Source organism: Opisthocomus hoazin, unplaced genomic scaffold, assembly GCF_030867145.1.
Source record: "Opisthocomus hoazin isolate bOpiHoa1 unplaced genomic scaffold, bOpiHoa1.hap1 HAP1_SCAFFOLD_53, whole genome shotgun sequence".
NCBI lineage: Eukaryota > Metazoa > Chordata > Aves > Opisthocomiformes > Opisthocomidae > Opisthocomus > Opisthocomus hoazin.
In genome coordinates, this window is record NW_027449013.1 from 841,999 (window position 1) to 858,950 (window position 16,952).

At 44.5% G+C, this 16,952-nt stretch overlaps 1 protein-coding gene across 1 annotated transcript; it reads left to right on the forward strand.

Annotated features, from left to right (window-relative positions):
• Positions 1 to 1,364: 1,364 nt before the first annotated feature.
• On the forward strand, positions 1,365 to 14,719 carry LOC142360188 (E3 ubiquitin-protein ligase RBBP6-like). Its single transcript, XM_075412427.1, has 4 exons — positions 1,365 to 1,530; positions 6,950 to 7,049; positions 7,841 to 7,910; positions 14,645 to 14,719. Exons 1-4 carry the CDS (start codon positions 1,365 to 1,367, stop codon positions 14,717 to 14,719), a joined length of 411 nt encoding a protein of 136 aa, XP_075268542.1.
• Positions 14,720 to 16,952: the final 2,233 nt, after the last annotated feature.

Here is a 16,952-nt window from a genome sequence, read left to right on the forward strand (position 1 = left end):
CGCGAGGCGGTGGAAGAAGGTGCGGTGAATGTGGCACTTGGGATGAAGTGACACGCTGGGGTTCGTGTCTGGGTTAGTACTGTACCTGCACACTGACTAAGGCCTTGGTGTCTCGAGTTTGGGTATGGACTCTTGCAGAGTACCAAGTTAATCTGTCTGTGAATAACCACGTTGTCTCAGGGTCGGCAGGGCCTGATAAACTCCATCCAGGAAGAAATCGACGGCGAGATGGCTTATCACAATAGGTTTTGTGTAAGGGCTTCTGGAGCATCTCCCTTCCACGTTCAGTGGATCTGGGGCATAGCAAGGTTTTGGAAAAATCTGTGGAGGAGTACCCGTTGCCGTTAGGCGTAGGAACAGATCTGTGGAACATGCCAGGCATAAGATTCCCCTTTTCATCTGTGTGCTCCTAAGACCAGAACTGTACCTTTCCATCCATTCTATTAATTTTAAGGGTCTGTTGGCATTTGCAATTCGCAGCCCTGCAGAGCGGGTAAGCTGGTCCATAGGTTGGCTTTCCAGGCAAATGCAGGTGTCTCCTTTCAGACTACAGACAAACCCCTCCTGGCGTAAGGGCGGTATGCTTGCTTTCTTCAGTGAAGATTCATAATGCAGTACCTGTCCTGGTCCCACTGAGACTTTAAGGGGACAGATAGCAAGGAGAGGTGGTTTCTGGTAGAGGGTGGGCTTTGGTGCATATCCAACAGCCAGGCTTGTTTGCCTCTGCTGCTGGAGTTTGGACTGTGGCTATGGCCGACTTCTGGAATGAATACGTATAATCCGTATTCCGCCACAGGCTTATAAGCCAGGCTACCATGTGAAAACCTAGGCTTCCAAGTCCCCATTAACAGGAGAAACAAACAGACACAAAGAGCAAAAACCTCTATCCCTTGGTTAAAGAGGAAATGCGGAGGGTTTCCGGACTCTGGCAGCCCAAAAGGCATTGAAAGATGTAAACCCAGCAGTCATGGAAGCTCCCTCGTTAGCCCTGCCAGACTACAACAAGCCTTTTTTATTATATTTAGGTAATATGGCTCTCAGAGGTGTTAGGAGGAAGAGGGCGGGACTCCCCGCCCGCGTGACGGGGCCTTTTGTCACAATGTGCTGGGTCACATGAGGTGCGGGGGGTGGTTGCCGTGTGCCATTGTGTGCACAGTGACGTGCTTGCGGCTGTCGGCCGGGAAACCCCTCACTGGAACCCTGAGGCAGGGGTTCTGTTGGTGCCGTCGCCAGCGGTCGTGCCTGGCAGCGCTGGGTGCACGAGAGGGAGCCAAGGCTGAGCCGGGGCCGCGGAGGCCTCTCCCCATCGTCCTCCCGCCCACCAGCAGACGCCGTCGCGGAGCAGGCACCGCCTGGCCCCAGCCATGCCTGGCGTGCACTACAAGTTCTCTGCCAAACTGGACTTTGATACCATCAGCTTCCACGGCCTCCACATCTCCCTGCATGACCTCAAGCGCCAGATCATGGGCCGCGAGCAGCTGAAGGCATCCAACTGCGACCTGCAGATCACCGACGCCCAGAGCAAAGAAGGTGAGTGGGGCGGCGGGCACGGGGCCTCGGGGACCGCCCGGCTGGTGGAGTTGCAGACCACCGCATGGGGCTGCAGCCTGCGGGAGCCCCGCTCTGCTCTTTGCAGCTCAACTCAGCGTAGCGTGAGTCAGCCTGGGGCTCGTCCCGCCAGCGTGCGGGGGATCAGGAGGGCCAGCGGCACCGGGGATACGCGGGGTGGGCAGCGGTAATGCCATTCAGCCACGACCGGTAGCTGTGACTTGTATTGAGGCCTCACAGAGCTGTTTGTTTGGGGCTGCTGTTCTGACGACGGCCTTTGGATCCGTGCTTTAGAGCAGAGCTAGGCATGGAGGAATATGTGGTTGATGGGCGACATTTAGCGCTCACAGAAGCTTTGGTGTCCTGGAATTCTTCTAGGTAAAATGCTAAAAAGGTTTGGGAGGATATCTGTGGGGATAATCAGGACCTGTTTTAAAAAGTGGGGGTGTGGGGGTTTGGCGTGCCCTCTTCCCTGCTTCCTATAGACGCGTGTTCTGTAAAGGCAGAATTCCCTTCCAAAAGCCTGTTCTCAGGAATGATGCATTTTAACTTGCCTCTATTAAATTTGATGTGAATTTCATGACCTGTCTTTTATAACAGATGTTTTCACATTATTGTGGAAGAACTGCAAACTCCGTGACTCAGGTTTCTGTAACATTCTGACTCAGAACACTTGGAGAATGTGCTGTTCTGCTTATCAGGCAAAATCAACAAACTGTAACACCAAAATGGGCGTCTGAACTGGCCTTAGATGAATAGTTTTAGGGAAGAACAGTGCTCTTGGCAGACTGTCTCTTGAAGTCAGCCGTTGCTGGAGTTCAGTGTTGCAGCACGCACTTGACAGCTGTAGTAGTGCCACGATGTGATGTCTTCAGAAAACCTCAGGCTAACTCTGAGTGAAACCATTTGGCCTCACAGCTGCTGTCTTCAAGACTGCGCAAACTGAGCATTTCAGAGCAGACACTTCAGCAGCTTTTAAGGCTTGCCCTTCCCCGTGCCGTTTTGTTGATGTGCTAGTGTGGGGGATTTCTTTGGTTACGCCTCAGCGTGCAATTAATTCCTGGGCTGCCAGGCAGCATTGCTGTGTGGAGCCTTCCTAAAGGGTTTGGAGTTCCCCGTTTCCCTGGGTGAACTGAGGGTAAGCCGTGTGCCCATTCCAAAACCATGATGTTTCAGTGGAGCCCATGCAAGGTCTGTCTGGGAAGGAGCTGCTCGGGCTCTGTCCCCAGCAGGGCTGGGACCTCTCGGGGCTGTGCGGTCAGCGAGGTCAGTGTCCCTTGGCCAGGGGCTTAGGGCAGGTGTCTTTTAGTTCATTACCACGGGGTGTCCAGCTCGGCTTTCGCTTTCCCAGTCACACGCTGAAGTGGCAAGCCATGCCAATAAGGCATTAAGGCATCAGGCAGTCTGTGTAATCAGATTAATGACTGAAAGTATGTTAGATTTTATTGACTCATCCTTTCAAAGCAATGCAGGTGCTCTTTTGGAGCACAGTACTGTATAATCATAATGCAAATCAAAGTTCCATGAAGCATCTGGCCTACTGCACTAGCTAATTCAAGCAAGGATGAGATACCAACTGTGGTTGGGATCCTCTTTTGGTGGAAGCTGAAAATGCAGAAATAGCAGTCCAGTCTATTAATCAGGATGTTTCGAGGCAGTGCCAGCGACACAGAGGACTGGTTTGTCACAAAGTGTGCAAGTGGTGCTGATTAGAACAGAGTTGAAAAATGAGATGAGGAGAAAGCATATTTTTAAGCAGCAGGGAGAAAATGTGTTCTTGGGAAGTACCCTGTTTTCTGGTCGAGGCAGTCTGGCATGTCAGCAGTCATTTTGATCTCTTACTCTGCAGATCGCTTCCCCAGTCACGTAACAGCTGGTGAGCAAGACATCCAAGCCTAATAAAGGCTTTTCTTTGTCGTTTCGCATGTAGGCTTGCCTTCTGATGACTTCTGCTGAGCTTCTGTCCTTTATCGGAGTGAAAATACTTCTCTAGACAGTGCTCAGAGAGATGCCTTTGCAATGCTGTCAGCATCAAAATGGTGGATTAAAGCAGGCCATAAAAGAAAGTAGGAACTTTTTTCAGTAACCTGTTTATACCGTATATATGACCCAAATTATTAAAACTAGCAGATTTTTAGAATTATAGGTGAATTGAAAAATGGAATTTTTAAGTGGTGCATTAAATGTGAAGCAGTATAAATTTCAGAGCGTGGCTTGAGTTGTTTGTACTTTTTTGCAGGAAGAAGGTTGTGGATACTAATGCAGTTGTTAATTTAAGCTTTCTAAGTCATCATGAGGCAGCAGTCAAAGTAGCTGTTAACTTGCCTGCCTCCACTCATTCCTTGAAATACTTCTTTCCTGACTGTTCTGTCTCTTCTGCTCCTGACTTTACTATAACATCCAAATCTTCCTTTGCTTTTGCAAGCTTGCTGAATTGAATCCTTAGTTTTAATCTCAGGTCAGATTGAGAAAAGCCCAGTAGCCACTCACTGTCCGTCACTGGCAGTAAAACAAGTTTTGTGCTCAAAGGGAGTAGGAATCACCCATGTTGTTACCTCCAGCTTGCTGAGTATTTCTGTTGGAGCTCTGCTTGGACACGTGTGAAAAGTCGCCTTGTTGCGCAGGAGGTCACTGCTCACTTTGCAGAGGTTGAGGTGTGTGGTGAGGCCGAGGGACGCTACTTTGTAGGTCCTGGGAGTTGCCAAGTCTCTGCCAGGGGATGCTGCTGCCCTCGGGGAACAGGTTCCTGCTGGGAGATGCCAGTAGGCAGATTACAAGGAATGGCTGCTGACAGTGCTTTAAAATATTTAGTCATATCCAGCTATCCTCATATATTCAGTCTCTTTCTCGGAGAGGTGCTACCCTTTGTAGTCATCCGCAGAACAACCACCATCCTCAGTCCGGCACAGGCACAGCAAACTCCTGTCTTTTTGTGGAGCCGCTGTTGCTTATCCTCCGTCTCTGGAATCTCAGTCCAGTGGTTTGTGGTGTGGACCAAAAGGAGTGCTCTGTGTGACTCCGTTCAGCAGGTAGAAGCAGCTGCTTTGGGCTTTGAGAACTGCAGCTGGCACGATCTCCTGGCAGTGGTTTGTCTGGGCCCGACAGCTGTTTGAGCTCCTGCTCCATCACACAGCCCCAGGGCAGGCCTTTCTTGACAGTGGCTGTGTGGTGGTGAGATTTTCCTTTTGAGAAGAGCTCCAGCTGTTGGCTTCAGGCTAGCACTTCTGTAAAAGCTTCTGTTTTTGTCATTAGTAGTCCTTTCTCCTATGATTTGAAACTGCTCCAAAGTCCCGAGGAAGCTTGCTGTTCGGCTCCGTAGGGGTTAAGATCAGAAATTAGTTTTGTCTCAAAGATTTCCCAGTTTTCTGAAGAAGGATTCCATCATTTGGAAATAGAAGTAAAATTTTCATTTCGTTGTTGAAATACTGTCTTCTGATAGGTATGTTTTGGTCTGAGAGAGGTTCCTGCCTGTAGGAATAATATGCTGAAAAATGGAGTGTAAATTGTGAAATATTCCTGTTCTGTGTGTGATCACTGAGTAAAACCACCCTGACGGAGCTTGACTAGACATACATCATCTTTGGTTTTCAGAGTATCGTTCCGATTCGTCTGTCAGGGTAAGGGCTTTTGATATTGAAGACCGTCGGCAGATTACAGGGAATGGCTGCTGACAGTGCTTTAGAAGATTTAATCTTATCCAGCTTGTGTAAGAACAAGATAAACACTGTTCTCGTGGAGAGGCCTTTGCATTTTAAGCTTATTCAGTCGAAGTGTCACAGGTAGTGTTTTTTTTTGTTTGGGCTTTATATAAAAGGTCACAAGGCTTCCCTCCTCTGCAGAAGACTAGCGTGGTGAAAGCCAAGGCAAAGCATGGAGAGCTTCAGGCACACTCTGTTTTCGAAAGGCTGTTAAAGCCTGTCTTTGTAAGTGATTTAGTTTGAGTGTCTCTGCTCTGCGAAAAGTGAATCGAAAGAATTCACATCCCTTTGGTTAATTCAAACTAGACGATTAGCTTAAGAGGGGAGAGACAGCTTTACTTTGAGCCAATTCTGCCTTCCTTGTGAAAGCAAGCTGAAAAAAGCCCCAACAAAAAAAAGCCTCTGTGATTCAAATCCTAGCACTGCAGTTTCATTACTGTCCTGGTTTTAGCTTGGATAGAGTTAATCTTCCTCCCAGTAGCTGCTGTGCTTTGGATTTAGTAGGAGAACAGTGCTGACAATGCGGATGTTTTCAGTCATTGCTATGAAGTCAGGGACTTTTCCAGTCTCCCATGCTCAGCTGACAAGCAGGTGCGCAGGAGCTGGGAGGGAGCACAGCCAGCCCAAGCTGAGCAGCGGAAATATTCCATGCCAGGGATGGCACGCTCAATTTGTAAGGGTGGCTAGCAGGGAGGTAGGCATCCTTTTTCTTTAATTCGCTTTTCTATGAGTTGGCATCCTCTCCTGTCTGGGAGTTCGAACTTTTGCAGGAGTTTGGTCTTCAGCAGGAATTTTGCAAAATTCATGAAATCTGCAAGTTCCAGGTTCTGTGATCGCTGCTGGGGAACTGGCTGGGAATCGGTCATTAGGTGGTGGGAACATTGTATTGTATAGAGTTTGTTTTGCATATTCAGTAGCAGTAGTAGCTGTAGTATTTCCTTTGTTGTCTTATTAAACTGTCTTTATCTCAGCCCCTGAGTTTCCCCTTCTGTCCATTTCTGCTCCCCATCACACTGGGGGGGAAGGGGAGGAGTGAGCGAGCGGCTGTCGGGACCTCGTTGCTGGCTGCTGCGTTAAACCCCAACAGTTTCCGTTGAAATGTGAAGCACTGCCCAGCTGATAAGTGTGGCTGTTGACGGATTAAGCTCGCAGAAGCAGAGTTGGCAGGCTCTCCTCTCTGTTCTGTCAGTCCTGAGCACTGGCAGCAGAAGGAAATCACTTTTAGTGAACACCTTGGAAGGCAATGGCACAGAGCTTCATGCTTTAGCCAAGCGCCTGTTTTGTTGCAGGGCAAGCCAGTCAGATGTTACAATCTGGTTTCTGCAGGGGAGACCTTGTTTTTCTCCAAAGATCTACTGGTTTTGTAGCCTACCAGAAGCAAAAGCAACTGAATCTCCATCAGGAAAGAACTTCATGCATTAGCAGACTCTCTTTTTGTGACCTCTGAGACCCTTTTGTTGTTGGCATTGAAACTACTTTTAAAAAAAAGAAAAAGATTTTGCTGCTTGTGTTTGATGATCAAACCCAAAGATTACTTGAAATGTACTGTTAGTGTGTTTGAGACAACAAAAGCGTGATGTTACATATAAAATGTTGCTTTCATAGCTGTAAAGGTATTCTCTGAAGTGCTATGTAATTACATACGAATATACATTCCTATGAATTCACAAAGGTTTTTTTTTCTGAATTCATGTTTTTTTCAGAATACACTGACGATAATGCCCTGATTCCGAAGAACTCATCAGTTATTGTCAGAAGAATCCCTGCCAGAAGACTCAGAGCTATCAGCAAAACACATGCTGCGTAGGTATCTGTAAAGCATTGCCTGCTCGGTTAGGGGTTTCAGGGTGTTAACTTGGTTTATGGACGTCAGTTCACAGAGGCGTTCAGGTTGTACCTCTCCTGCTAAAGCTGCTGTTAGGTTTTGGTGGAATGAGGTGGATTTTAACCTGTGTCCACCAAAGCAGACAGACATTTTTAGGCCTGCTGGGACATGGGGTTCAAACTCCAACAATGGTAACTTTTAAGATGATGCTGTTGGGTTTGTTCTTGGGCTTGATTGTTCTGAGACCCAAGCTGTAGATCCCGTTTCCTCTGTGTGGAGAGATTCCTTATTCTCTGTGTTTGCTTTTACTGCTTTTGTAGTAGAGAGAGAGAGGCATTTGCATTGTAGTGTAAACTTACCATCTGCTCCATCCTCCAAAGAGTCTGATTCTCAGTGTTTGACTAGTTCTTGCATTTGGGGGAGGGGGGTGGGATATGGCAAGTGTTCTTACGCCCCAAATCTGGGTATTTTTGCACACGAGCCTATAGAGGAAAGACCAAGGCTTGCCAGCTGGTGACCCGTGCAAACAAGAAGTTTAGAACTCTTAGAGTAATTTGTGATGAAGTAGACATGTGACTTAGGGGTTTTGTTTTAGTTGCGCTGCATGTCCCAAGAGAGACCAGTTTCTGGATACAAATACATTTCGACATTCACTAGACTATCAGAACACATTGTTTTGGTTTTCAGGTTCTGTAATCTGCTTTCACTGCTTTAAGCTGGGTACAAGTGCTTTATTTTAACTTCTGATCACCTTTATTTCTTCTTCCAGAAGTCGAACTGAGCCAGGGAGTGGAACATCAAAAGCAGTACGTAAAAAACCAATCTCCCACTTTTTTTCTGTAAAACTGCATTTAATTCTAAACGGTGTAGCCTTGTGCTAATTTTCCACACATTGCCTTAAAACATGGTATATGCTGTAAATGCACTGTATTCGATTCAGCATAGTAAAAGCTGAGGAATGCCATCACTGGCACAGTTCTAATGTGAATATTGGTATTTGTGCCTACTGATGCATTGTATTTCATATTGAATATGCTGGAATACTTCCTGTATGATTTTGTGTTGCACAGATAATGCAGGATCATTTTTAGATCACATAGGTTCGAGGTTTGCACAGCTGAGCGTGGTGCCATGTTCTACACCTGTCTGTCTGTAGCTGGTTAAATGAACGCTTGCATAGCTTGTTGTGTGCTTTTTGTTTCTTGCAAGAAGAATTGTTTGGAGTGTATTTTTTTCCATTTTCATGTTGTATCACTTAGCTTTTGTTTTTAAATACTTTTTTTTTGCCTAATGTTTTTTGACAATGTTATCAAAAACCATGGAGAACCTATTATTGTTAAACCTGGTGTCCTGTTTCTTACTTCTACCTTGGGGGTTCAAACAAATACAAACCCCAACTTACCTGATATGTTTTGAGGCCAGTTCTTGCAGCTAAATGATTTCTTTTCACGTCCTTAAAAAGTGGGTATTTGTTCTTAAGCCTGTGTAATTGAAATGATATTGTTTGGGCCCCGCTGAGTACATCAATGTCTTTCATAGATTGGCGTGAATGTAAATGGGATTATCACGTTCTGCATCTAATCTTTCCACTTTATCTGATGAAGCAGTTTAGTTTCACAGTTTGCCTGCAAATGAAAGCATATAAAGCAGAATGTACAAATTCTGGCAGCAGGTTAGAGCCTGGTGCTTTTGTGGGTAAGAGCCCTGTCCTTTTTCCTAACTTCTGCCTGCTGTCCGTTTTTGGGTGTGGGTGACTTCAGGGTTGGACGCTGCTTTAATTTCCCAAAGGTTCAGCCTTTCTTTAGTATGCCACCGCTTTGAAGATATATTTGGAAAAGGGGCAGCATTGCTCTTCAGGTTTCAAAGCACTGTCGTTCTGCTGCTGAAATAGAAACAAGTAACACAAGGAAATATCGAACTGGTAATGGTCTAGACCTTGATTTGCCATTTGGCTCGACGACTATGTGTAACTATGCATGTCAAAACAGCCCTTATGGTAAAAAACTTACTATGTGGTGATTTGTATTTTTCATCTTTATTTGAAGTATGACTGCTTTTTCTTCACTAGAATCATGTGAGGCATTACACTAACCCTGGATCACTGGATCTGATCACTTGATTAGCTGTTAGGATAATTTAAATCAGAAACTCATGAACTCTGGGTCTATGTTCTCTGAAGAATACAGCCTCTGATTTCCTTGCAATGGTATGCAATCAACTTCATATGGAAAACTTTTTGTATGTAGGTCTAAAAACACCAAGTCTAAACCTGACTTCTGCAATTCTACCACTGGTGGGTTCAAATTCCTTTTTGGACATCAGTGCCTCTCTATTGTGACTTTGAGTAAGTTGAACTGGCCCTCGTAGTTAATTTCATGCATTTACATAAACCACGTTTATGGTATTTGATATAATTCAGATGGGGTTTTATTTCTTGAAAACAGTATTTTTCTCTTTGTTTACTGCCATGCCTATAAAGACAAGTCCCAAGCTCATAAATAAAGTTCACATTCTTTTAGCCTCGCGTGTTCCCTGGCATGTCCGTATTACCTTTCCAAGGAGCATTTTCCCATAAGCTAACAGAGACGTCTCAGAAAAAAACAACAAAAAAACAACCAAACAATCCTGGAGCGGGAGAGAAGACTTAGTGTGAGATAGAACTAATGAAAGGTAGTGAAGGACAAAGCAAAACCATGCCCTTCTTGTTCGCTCTGACTGTCCCTGATTTGGGTTGTCAAGCCAAGGTGCAAGCCGTGCGTCTCTCTTTACAAGTCCCCTCTCCCTCTTGCACTGTAAAAGCGCTGCAGCCTCAGGTGCTGCTAGTGCTGGAGACACAACTAGCTTTATTCTTAAAGTTAGCTCAGGTCTTAGTCTAAAGTGTGGGGTTTGGGGTTTTTGTTTGTTTGTTTGTTTTTAATACACATATTTCTGTACACATTTCCAAGGAGAACGTGCATCTTAGTGTGGTAGGAAGAAGTCACTGGACAGCTTGTCAATTACTGTAGAACAGTAAAGCAGCAAAATTAAAAGGAGTTACGATGTTTTTTAGAAGAGCATGCACAAGAACTTATACTTTGAACATTTCTTCCTTGTCTTGCTCTTCTGTTAGCTATCATTCTACACTTCCAAATGTGCGCTGCTGTCCCACTGTTACTACAGCCAGAGCGAGGAAGTGGATACTTGTTGATTTAGTGTTCCTATTTCAGACTGCGAGGATCTCGAGGTGGTATTTGTCCTCAGAGGCTGCAGAAATGCAGAGAGTCCTGGCCATTGTCTGAGCGCTTGTCAAGCACAACGGTGATCCTTCCTGGCTGAAGTTTGAGTGCAGTCAGGCTATCAGGTTTTAGGAAAGCACTGTAATCTAAATGTAGCCCTCCAGCAGTGAGGTTAGCCTTTTCCTCCTATTTTCTGTGCCCCTTCCCACTCGCTTTATGTCAGTTCCTTTTTAGCCTTCTGTTGGAAATGGGAGTTAATATATTGACTGTTGATTTTGGGTGTTTGGGTTTTTTTTCAAATTCTTCTGCAGTATTTTCTTAAGGTTGTATACAGCTTTCGCAGAGATGTTTTTTCTACTTGACTGATTGGAGGAACTGGCAGGAAATACTATAGTAGAAATTTCAAGGGAAAAAAGGCACAAGATTGTGGGATCATTGGAAGATGGCTGTTGGACAAACACAGTAAATAGTACCCAAGTTACCTATTTTCTGATTTTGAGAACTGTTTAGTAGAAAGGAGTGCTATTACCTCCTTTAAGAAATTAGACCATATCCTGCAGGCCACATAACAACTGCTTCCTGGCAAAAAACGCAAACTAGGTAATAGTTTATGAACAGCTGTGTTTCAATTACTGGTCAAGAGGAGACTGTTCAATGCTAGACTCCAACAGAGAGCTTTCCTAATTTCTTGTTTGCTTCTGAAAAACCACAGAATTATAATGGTTGTGCTTCCGTGAGAGAACATAGGCCTGTCTTTCCACATGTAAAAAGCAGTGTCATGTGGAGCGTGAAGCTTCAAAATACACGATCCGGCTTCCTTTTTAACAGAACTAGGTACAAAATGTTCTGAAGAGAAGGGAAGTCGAATCCTCTGGTCAGTCTTGAGATGGAAAGACGGTCTCTTTTTGCCGTTCTGCATGTGATTTGAGTGTCTTTCTGGCATCGTTTTACCAGTGTAAGCTGTACTGCTGCTGGTGGCATAATGGAATTCAATATCCTGGAAAAACAACCAGATAAGTGTTACCCTTGGAAAAACTGCACTTTGATGTTAGTTCTCAATAAACACCGCAGCCCTCAAGCGGCCTGAGGACTTCATTCCTGCAGCTGCTCCAGTAGGTATCTGGGAGAGAGGAGTGTGGTTGCAATGGAGAGAAAAATTCCAGGATTGTGCTCTGAATCCATGCTTTCATCATCATTAAAAACTGGTTTTGGTCTGACAGCAAGGAGAATAAGATTAAATTCTCACACTTTCCAAACCAATTTGGGCAGTATGGCCCGTGGTCTAATAAAATACAGGAAATCAGTTTTCTCAGTTTTTATAGGCTACTCTGTCATGGGAAACACATTTATTTCAACACTTCGAGCAGTTTGGTTTTTTCTAGACAAAGTGGTGGGTTACTTTTATGGCTAATGTTTCGGATTGGTGCTTTTATTGGGGTTTTGTGGGGTACGGTGAGTTTGGCATTTTTACACTTACTGGCAGGAGGGGCAGCGTTCATGTCTCAGGGCTGATATGCCTGGACTTTGTTTTGACAGGCAGCTACTGTGTGCTTAGAAGCCTAACCTTGTGCATTTATGAATGATGAGACATTAACCGATTCATTTAAAAACTACACTGAAAAAAAGTTTCCTGAAGTGATGCTTCCTTCTCAAATAAACTTAATTTTTTAAAAATCCCTTTTAGCTGAATATTGACAGCTGCCTTACTCCTTTGACTTTTAAGCAGTGTTGAGCATTTGGCAAGGGTCTCTCTCCGAGATATTCTGGAGGAATGAGTAGATCTCAAGTGGCTTTGGTTGTTTTAGTTTCTTCTCCTTCATCACATCGGCACTCTCAGGCTGTCAAAGGTTTGGACTTTGTTTGGAACAAGTACAAATCACACCAAGTTGGAAATGCCTCTTTCAGTGACGCTCAGAGGATATAGTGCAGACTTTCAGACTACAGCAGAGGTTAACTATTGTTGTGTTTTGGTTGTAGAACTTCAAAATGTGTTTCATTTTTTGTGAACAGGTTGATGACTCTTCTGCATCTCTTCCTCTGGCCCAGCTTATTAAGGTACATATATATTCTTGTCAAATCCTTAAAAATCAAAAGAGTTTCCTTCATATTTTTAAATCTTATACTGTGATCTATAGCTGGATCACTGTTTCAATCTGAACACAACATTACTTTCATTTATAATAGTTTAAAATATTTATTTGAATCTTAAAATATGAGTATCTTTTGACACTGTCCTTTAAAGAGAAGCTCCCACTTTGGGAAGGTAGAAGGTGAGCACCTTGTCAGACTCAACGTGATGTGGCACTATTACTCATCTTCAAGACACAAAGAAGAAGAACCTCAGATGCCGTTTACCGTTTCTAACACTTTTCATTATTTTGCATTGGAAACTACCACAATTCTCAGCGAAGAATTCAATTCCTGTAAGTTGTGGACATTTCGGTGGGGTTTGCAAGAACCAAAACAGAGGCGTTTCTGTAACACGGACAACAGCGCTGTCGCGAAACCTGTCTGTGGTTCTGTAAACTCCTGTGAAGTTTGGCTCTAAAATGTGAAACACTGCCCAAGTGGTGTACACATTTCAGCTTTCTGGAAAATGCAAATATTTCCAAAAAGTGCAGGAACATAAGATAAAGCAGCTCAAAACTGTTACGTACTTGACCTCTTCAGTGCAGACCGGCTTAGCATGGAGGCAGTGTGTTACAGTCAAAAGTTTTCTGGTTTATTATTACTGTGTATTAAAGGGCATACTTGAATTGTGGTCTATTCCTAGAAATATTTTGTGGGTTTTGGATGTCTTCTGGAAACTCTTTGGGTTCCAACAAATTAGTCAGGTATCCATAAAGTTTTCTGTAAGAGTTCATGGAAATGATTTCAAAGATGTTGGTCTGGATTATGTTACTGTTCAGAAAAAATTGTGTGTATGAAACAACCATTTAATACAACGCTGAAACGAGTGGGCACTTTTCTGAATGAACGCGTATAAAACCAAACCCACGAGTGACTGATCTCAGTGATAGGTGCTTGAAGGTCCAGACCATTTACAGTCGCTCCCTTAGAGCCTGCTTGTATCTGGAATCACAGAATCACAGAATAGTAGGGGTTGGAAGGGACCTCTGTGGTTCATCTAGTCCAACCCTCCTGCCGAAGCAGGGTCACCCAGAGAAGGCTGCACAGGATCTTGTCCAGGCGGGTCTTGAATATCTCCAGAGAAGGAGACTCCACAACCTCCCTGGGCAGCCTGTTCCAGGGCTCCGTCACCCTCGGAGGGAAGAAGTTCTTCCTCGTGTTCAGACGGAACTTCCTGTGCCTCAGTTTGTGCCCATTGCCCCTTGTCCTGTCACTGGGCACCACTGAAAAGAGCTTGGCCCCATCCTCCTGACACCCACCCTTCAGATATTTGAACAAAGAGGACTTTAAAACAAATCAGCTGGCTTCACTGATTTGAAGATCTAGTTCTGCATAAGGCTCTATTACAATTTGTATATTAAAAGGGCACAATCAACTGGAAGAAAGTGCAGGTTTTTCTTACAGTAGTTCAAGAAGTTAGCAGGGGGGGAGCTTGGTCAAATTTCTACTGAAAAGAATCTTTTGTCTTGCTGAGTGACTTTAAAAAACTTGATTGTTTTTAATGCTTCCGTGTCTGAAGCTGAATTTCATCAAGCAGAAACAACTGCCCCGACTCTTCAGCTGGGTGTCCTTTCAATGCCATAAAATGGAAATAAGGATACTTGCATACGTCTTTCTCAGTGAAATGTGCAGTGGATGTCTTCTCCTTCAAATAGTCTGGGGCTTAAAAAACGGTTTAAAAACACTGAATACTACAGGTTTTTCTACGCACAGGTTCAGTCCACTCGGAATAGAATTGGATTGGTTACACAAGTCCTTCTGTAAGGCCCGAACAGAGCCTAAGGACTGGAGTGCCCAAGAATGCTCCTGTCAAGTAGATTGACAGGTACACAAAGACCATGCTGTGGCGTGAGGACTCCCCAGAACATCTCCAGGACAACTCTCTTTTGTAGAAGCAGCTGTCTTCATGCCCCCCACCTAGCGCTGTGCTGTTCTTTGCAGGACGGGATGAGTGATGTTGTCTTTGCTGTGTGGGCTGAAATGTGTTTCCAGTGTGTGTGCCAATAACTGTCTGCTCAACAGACTGCCAACCTGGCTGCGGCCAATGCTTCCGAAGAGGATAAAATAAAGGCCATGATGGTGCAGTCTTGCCAGGAGTACGATCCCATCAAGTAAGTGTTGAGAATGCCAAATCTTTTCTTTGGAGATTATGGAAAGGTTGTAGAGATGTTTGTTTTAGCAAGAGAGACATAGCATACCTTTTTCTTTTTTTCCCCAAAAATCTCCAGTTACATGAAAAGACCCGTGGGTCCACCTCCATCATCGTTCCCTTGCCGTTACTACGGAAAACCAGGCCACTATAGAAGGAACTGCCCGACAAGTGGGGTAAGGTGGTGGGGGACTGTTGCGGTGGGAACGAGGACTCGACCAATATGATCCATAACAGTCACCTTTATTAGCAGAGAATCTTTATTATATGGACAGCACTCGGTACAGCACTCGGTTGTGACTGGTCACTATTCATAGAGCGTCTATTAATAGAACACCCGGATTATATAGGCAGAACTTGACTATGATTGGTTACTATTCATAGAACGTCTGTTTACCCGCAGCTGGCCTTGGGGCATCTGTTTATCCACAGCCGGCCTCTCGATGGCCTTGAGGCCTGTGCTGCTGCAGAGTGATCAAGTCCATATTCAGAGTGTCTGGGCTGCTCACAATATGTCCCTGTTCTTCCAGAAATCCCACAGGGGACCTCTGGTGATGCTCGGGTTTTCATATTTTCACCTTGGCAGTCACAGGGCAAATGCACGAAGACTCCTGTTAAGAATTGTTTCTCTTGGGGTGAAGTACAGAGGTTCTAGGGCAGTGTTGCAAAGCTCCTCAAAATTCAAGGGAAACCTGGAATGATAAAAGCAAAATTTTCTTTCTTCTGGATCATAGACATTAAAGATGAACACAGATCTTTCTTGGTTAATTTTCATGTCTATTTTTATCTATTTCACTATTACTGTAAATTTTTCTGGTTTGAGCTCTTTTTAATGACAGTTCGTGGTTTCCAGTGTTCCGTATAAAACCAAGATGATTCTGTTGACCCCATCCACTGAATATTTGCGTGTTTTAATTACACAAGTCTCTGCTTGAGTTTTCATGCCACTGAACGTTAGTCACTGACTGTACACGCGTGAGGTGTGAATCCAGCCCTCGTATAGGGACGGAGAACAGAAGTTTCTCTGGTGACCGATTCAGGGCACGGAATTGAGCTCTGGCTCTGAGCTGCGCTTTGGAGGAGGAGCGGGTTTGTGTCTCTCCCCTGCGTGGATGGTGAGCTCAGGGATATTTCACGCTTAAGGAACCTGAAGTTAAGCCAAAGAATGTCGACTGAGTGCAAACCACTGCTCAAGCCTTCGGAACATCCTGGCTATATTCATTTAGGAAAAGAAGTATTTTAGCTGAGCAACCCCTACGCTAGGTGAAAGGAGAGGATTACAGGCTTTTGCTGCTTCAAATCAACATTGAATGGTCATTTGAAGTGTGGGCCTTAAGATGAGATATGTCTGCATTTCTTTTCTGAACAGGACAAAAATTTTGTGCCTGCTCCCAGAATGAGAAGGAGCACAGGAATTCCGAGGAGTTTCCTGATTGAGCTGAAAGATCCCAACACAAAGGGCGCGATGCTGACAAAGACGGGAAAATACGCAATACCAATTATTAATGCGTACGTATGGCCTTAAGTGGACTGACCAAAAGGAGAAAAACCACGCGTAGATGTCTGAGTGGTAATGCAACCATGTTGGCCGGCATCTGTGATTACGAGGGAGGAAGCATTGTCGTCGTATCTTCACCTTAAAATCTGTGATACTTTCTAGTATTAAAATCGCGGGATCCTGCCCCTGGAACTTGGGTCAGCTTATGGCATTTCTGTATTTCTGCAAAACATTTCAGTAGTGTTGACAGTGGGAGTCGTTCTCTTGGAAAGCTCATTTTGCTTCTGGTTTATGTTTCAAAGGCTTCTTGCAAAATTTAACAAGTGGCTGTTGCACTGAGGTTTCCGCCCCCTCTGACTTTGAGCAAATCCCACATGTGAAAGAGACAAAAGTTCTCCTCTTGCTCTAAACTAAGAAAATACTACTACTGTGTACTGACAGGAGTGGCTGTTTTAAAAAGCACTTGGTAGCACTTCTGCTTTTCTGTCGTGGATCTCCTTGGGTGGAAGCTGTAACACAGACTTCCTTTGTTTATAAAATGTAATTACTCGGAGACTAACTTTATTGTGAGCCTGCATTTACTCTTACCCCCTGGAAAAAGAGAGGTGGGATTCATTTCACCTGCTCTCTAGCTGTCAAAAAATCATTTTTCTTGTCTGAGCTAATTTCTTAGTGGATCCAACAAATGGGAGAGATCTGCAGAAGGAAAATTGTTCCCCCTCCCCCTTCTAGTCTTGTGGCTATAGAAAAGTAGTTGAAACTGAATGCCTACATTTCAGAAGGCTGATGTGGAGTGAGAAGAATTCCATCTATTACCTTCCTTTGATAAAATCCACAGCTTGGAGAAGTTTTCCTTTACCCGCCTTTAACTTTTTTCCTGTTTCCTTAC